Below are 5,277 nucleotides of genomic sequence, written 5' to 3'. Positions count from 1 at the left end.
AATCCAGACAGAAAGGAGATTAATGGTTACCAGAGCTGTGGGAGGAATGGGAAATGGGGAGTGACTGTTTAATAGTCATGGGTTTCCTTTTGGGTAGGGGAAATGTTTGGAAACTAAGTGAGAGGTGATGGTTGCACAACCTTGTGAATGTACCAAATGTCACTGAACTGCCTATCTTAAGATAGTTAATTGTACAATATGTTATTTTTACATTAAAAAAAAGGAAAACCAAGACATACAAGGTTTTAGAAAAAGGGATATATTTACAAACCAACAAGCTCCCAAACTCCAGCTAGAGGGAGAGGAAAGGAGGTAGCAAGTATAAGCAGATCCTTTATGAACCCAACCTCACTTGTGTAGAAAACCTGAGTACCAGCCCATGAGATCAGCTCCTATTCCATGGCCCATTTGTCTTCTAGTTCAAGAAGCAGTCCCTCAACCACAGCCTTCAGTCTTCTTGCCAGTCATCCTGTGCCCAGGCAGGCATGGGTGAAAAGTACTCAAACCCAGGCCCTTTATAACGGAGAGCATGCAGGAACATCACAAGGTCCTGGGGCAAGGGGTCCTGTCGCACCAGCCGGCACTCTGCACACAGAGGGTCTATCTCTTGATTCACAAAATCAGTTTCGGCTGCCTTCCCTGGTGCCAAGGCCATGGTGTCCAGATCCTGAGGGGCTGCATCAACCACTCCATCCATCTTCTGGGCAGATGCAGCCAACTCTTCTAGGTGGTCCTTACCCAACTCTGAGGAGGGAGCTGTAGAGTCTATTAGTCCTGGGGACAGGTCGCCCTCACAGAGATCTAGCACATCCAGGCTCTGTTTGGCCTGGTGCTCTGCCACAAGATCCCGAAGCAGTTCCTCATCCGTTTTGGGAATGTGGCCGCCCCGGCCGCGGGATGGACCCCAGGCAACTGAGTTGTAGATGGGGTCATTGAGAATGGGGTGTCCCAGGAACTGGAGGTGGACTCGGATCTGGTGAGTGCGGCCTGTGAGTGGCCGGCACCGCACCACACTGGAGTGACCATTGTAGCTCAGTCTCTGGAATACTGTCTCACAGGGCTTGCCCCGAGTATCTACACGGCACACCCCTACCTTGTAAGATACCACCAAGATGGGTTCCTTGCAGGTCACTTCCTCAGTGGGGAACTCCCCTTCCACCCGGCACACGTACTCCTTCTCCAGCTACATTGGAAGGAAGAAGAAGAAAGTCAGCACAAAGCCCAAATTCATGAAGTTCAGACCCAATACAGTGACAAGAAATGCATCAGTGTCAGACAGAAGAGGATTCAAACCCCAGCTCCACCATGTGCCAGCTGCAGGATTCTAGGCACATTACTTAACCTCTTTAAATCCAATTAACTTATCTAGAAAACCTATGATTATTGGGGTGCCTAGGTGGCTCAGTCAATTAAGTGTCTGCCTCTTGGTATTGTCTCAGGTCATGATTTCAAGGTATGAGTTTGAACCCTGTGTCAGGCTCCGTGATGATGACAGGGGGCCCGCTTGGGATTCTCTCTCTCTCTCTCTCTCTCTCTCTCTCTCTCTCTCTCCCTCTCTCTCTGCCCCTTCCCCCTCCTTTCTCTCTCTTTCTCTCTCTCAAAATAAATAAATATACTTAAAATAAGTTATTTTAAAAAAAAGCATTTATCTCACAGGACTGTTAACAAGGATTCAGTGAGTTAGACTCTAATGTACTTGGTACTGAGCCTGGTACACAGTAAACACTCAATAAATGTATTGCAATCAGAATCAAAAGTACAAGCCTCAAGACTATAGTCACTACCATTGAACTCTTCTTAAGTTTCTTCCAACTTCATCCAGAATTTTTCTACCAAGTAGACTCTCCCCACAACCTTAAAAATCTTAATCATCAAAAAACAAACAAAAGCGGAAAACACCTTGGTCAGCCTGTCAGCACTTTAAAACTTCAAAATGGCAAGCTACCAAGAAAGGCAGTATATATGCCATCTCAAAAGATCTTTTGAAACATAAGAGATAATAACCTGTCTTTGACATTTTCAGTGTTGACCTTCCTGAAGATAGGAAGATTGGCCAGATAACATGAAGGGCCACTTCAACAGAACTCAGTGACACAATTCTGATACAAAGCATTCATGAGCCCAGAAAGTGGCATGCAGGAGACAGAAGCCCAGCTCACCTGCCGATCCCGAACCTGCTCATGAATTCTCTCTGAGACAGCAGCCGTTTTGGCAAACATGAGGACACCTGAGGTAAGGCGGTCCAGCCGATGCAGTGGATGTAGCTCCTTGAGTTGGTGCTCCTTGCCCAGGATGAAGATGACAGTGTTGTGTCGGAAGCGGCCACAAGGGTGGACAGGAATGGAAGAAGGCTTGTCTACAACCACCACATCCTCATTCTCAGCCAGCAGGCGGACAGGTTCCGCTGTGACCGGTGGCTCATGCCTGTGCACTCTGTTCCGCAAGAAGTCATTGTCCTGCCAATGACAAAGGCAACTCATCAGCCCAGAGGCCAGCAACCTGTAATCAACTTCACACACCGCTTCCTGTTCCTTACTGACACACAATGGACACAGCACATCCTTAACCAGAAAATGCAGTGTGCATTGTGTATTCTTATTTTGCAAAAGTACAGATAGACACGCAGGCAGATAGTAGGCACTGAAGAAGTACTAGAAAGATATACACAAAAATGTTTTGGTATTTCTGGGTGGTGGTATTATGGATTTTTTTTTTTTTTGGTTTTGCTCATTTGTATTTTCTCTACAATAAAGTTATATTTAAAAAATAAAGTTTTAAAAAAAGATAAAGTTTTCTAAAATGGAGGGGAAAAACCTCCATAAAATCATCACTTACTGTGACCGTGAACAAACAACACCAAGATCTAAGTTCAGACATTTGGCCTTTAGACTTGAACTGCCACAGGCCCACTGCATGTCATTTAACTTCTCTGGGCCTCAGTTTCATGATCTGTAAAATGTGAGGGTTAGGCCAGACCTGTACTTCTCCAAATAGGAATAGGAGAGGGGATTCAAACCACTCGATCTCCAAATGCTTACATTGTCTTGTCTCCCCTTACAACCTGGTGAGTCAGTGTTACTGACAGGGCTGTCTGGTAGCTCTTAGCTGTGATGGACTTTTAAATGGTCAAAGCACTGCGCTAGACAATTCTAGACTCTATCCCTGACATTTCACAACTGTACCGTAACAGGCTCTATGATAAGTATTAAAAAAAAATTTTTTTTAAGTTTATTTATTTTGAAGTGCGGGGAGAGGCAGAGGAAGAGTGAGAGAGAGAGAATCCCAGACAGGCTCCACGCTGTCACGCAAAGCCTGACTGGGGCTCCAACTCAGGAACTGTGAGATCATGACCTGAGCCAAAATCAATAGCCAGAGGCTTGGGATGCCTGGGTGGCTCAGTTGGTTAAGCATCTGACTTCGGCTCAGGTCACTATATTGCAGTTCATGGGTTCAAGGCCAAGCATCAGGCTCTGTGCTGACAGCTCAGAGCATGGAGCCTGCTTCAGATTCTGGGTCTCCCTCTCTCTCTCCATCTCCTCTGATCACACCGTCTCTCAACAATAAATAAACGTTAAAAAAACATTAAAAAAAAAAAAAAAGAGTCAGAGCCTTAACCACTGAGCCAGCCAGGCGCCCTTCTACGATAAATAATTTAAGTAGTAGTTATAAGAACACAGGGTTTGGAGGTGACACTGTTGTCTTACCTCTTTGAAGTTCGCTTTAGTTCTGTTTCCTCACAGGTAAAATGAGGTGGCAATACCTATCCCACAAGGCTGTCATTAGAATTTAATGTTAAGTACATAAAATGCTTACCTCTGTGCCAGCACACAGTAAGAACACTGAGAGTAAGAACAGAGAGGCTCTGTTATTACTATTTGTACAGAGATCTATAATGCAAGATAGAGATCAGTGCCAGTGCCACAAGGCAGTGCACAAAGGGAGCTTTGAAAATTCCAACTTCTGTCCCTTGGAAACAAGGTAGCCGCCTGGATGGAAAGGATAAATGGGCTGAGTTTTGAAGCACAGAGGCTACTTCTGCGGAGATGGGATGAGAGGAGGGGCCTCTTAAAAGAGTGTTCCAGGTGAAAGTGAAGATGCTTCAGAATTACCTCGATTTTACTCCAGTAACTAAGCCCTATTTACTCTGAAAAGACCCCTGCCCCCTTTCCTCGCCCGCTTCCAGCTGGCCCCATCAGGACTCCACCTTGAGCACGATGTTGAGGTTCTGTACCGGCTCCTCGTTGAGGTGCAGGCGCCCCGCCCGGACTGCGGCCTCGTAGTAGGCCAAGGGCTGAGCTCGGAATTCGGTGCTGAAGACGTGCAACAAGCTGTGGCCCACCCAGCGGCCTTTGCAGTAGGTCCGGAAGTCAAAGTAATAGGGCCGCACTTTGCGCAGGCCGCCCTCGAAGTAGTAGCTGGTCTCTGCAAAGTGCTCATCGCCGAAGCTCACCCCTGCCCGCCGCTTCTTCGGGGGTGGCACGACGCGCTCTCTGGTGGCGTCCCGTCGCTTCTTACGCTTGCCTGAGCCTGAAGCTGCAACTGGGGCCTGCTCCTCGCTCGATTGGGTCGGCTTCCCGTCCTCCCGGGCCGGCTCCACTCCCGGGCCCTCAGGCTCCGGGCTCCCGGAGAGCAGCTCACCACTCGCGTCGCCACTAACGTCTCCGTTTTGTTGAGCTGGAGTCTTCAGCCCGGCCGCTGCCTCGGCCCCAGTTGAGGATGTTTCCGCCATCGGACCCCTACAACCACCCCAAGTACTGACAGCAATGAGACGCCGGAGGTTGAAGCACCCTTGTACGAGAACTGGCAGCCACGGCTGGCCGCTCAGCCACATGACCCGCGGCCTCCACGTTCTGCGTCGCGGTCTGAGGACGTCACCGGGCATCAGCCAATCAGCGAGGCCCAAGTGCCGAGGCGGGGACTGAGAAGAGAAGGCGTGAGAGGGAGAGAGTTGAAGGAGTGGAAATGTGAGTTGAGAGTCAGTGGGTGGGACTAAGGGAGTGAATTGAATTGAGAGGCAGTGAGAATGACTCACCAGAAGTGTAGATTCTCGTAGATATGCTCAAAGTCCCTTGGATCTGGAAAAACGAAAGGAGCTTTACTCAAATGAGAATGAGGATTGCTATACTCTTACTCTCCTAAGAAGCGCCGTGCTGTATACTTCAAAGCATGTTATAGTATGTGACTTATTACTCAATAAAGCTGTTATGTATGTATTTAAACGCACATGGGCGTACACACACACACACACACACACACACTCCAGAAGCAATGTCTTCA

At 48.0% G+C, this 5,277-nt stretch overlaps 1 protein-coding gene across 1 annotated transcript; it reads right to left on the bottom strand.

The window, feature by feature from the left end:
* Positions 1-243: 243 nt before the first annotated feature.
* On the bottom strand, positions 244-4,897 carry RPUSD2 (RNA pseudouridine synthase domain containing 2). Its single transcript, XM_040492296.1, has 3 exons — positions 4,205-4,897; positions 2,160-2,456; positions 244-1,183 (listed from the first exon to the last, which is right to left on the bottom strand). The coding sequence occupies exons 1-3, from the start codon at positions 4,880-4,882 to the stop codon at positions 449-451; spliced, it is 1,710 nt and encodes a 569-aa protein (XP_040348230.1). The 5' UTR covers positions 4,883-4,897; the 3' UTR covers positions 244-448.
* Between the last annotated feature and the right edge of the window lie 380 nt (positions 4,898-5,277).

Source organism: Herpailurus yagouaroundi, unplaced genomic scaffold, assembly GCF_014898765.1.
Source record: "Herpailurus yagouaroundi ecotype Mexico unplaced genomic scaffold, PumYag 184, whole genome shotgun sequence".
NCBI classification, from domain to species: Eukaryota; Metazoa; Chordata; class Mammalia; order Carnivora; family Felidae; genus Herpailurus; species Herpailurus yagouaroundi.
Note: the sequence above shows the minus strand (reverse complement) of the source record. Positions and strands in the feature narration are given on the sequence as shown.

What these genes read in the sequence shown, in the direction of transcription:
- RPUSD2 (XM_040492296.1), bottom strand. Translation starts at nt 4,882, where the DNA reads ATGCCCGGTGACGTCCTCAGACCGCGACGCAGAACGTGGAGGCCGCGG. An exon ending in ACCTCAACATCGTGCTCAAG is followed by an intron (nt 2,457 to 4,204) that starts GTGGAGTCCTGA and finishes TGTCATTGGCAG; the next exon opens with GACAATGACTTCTTGCGGAA. An exon ending in AGCAGGTTCGGGATCGGCAG is followed by an intron (nt 1,184 to 2,159) that starts GTGAGCTGGGCT and finishes CTTCCAATGTAG; the next exon opens with CTGGAGAAGGAGTACGTGTG.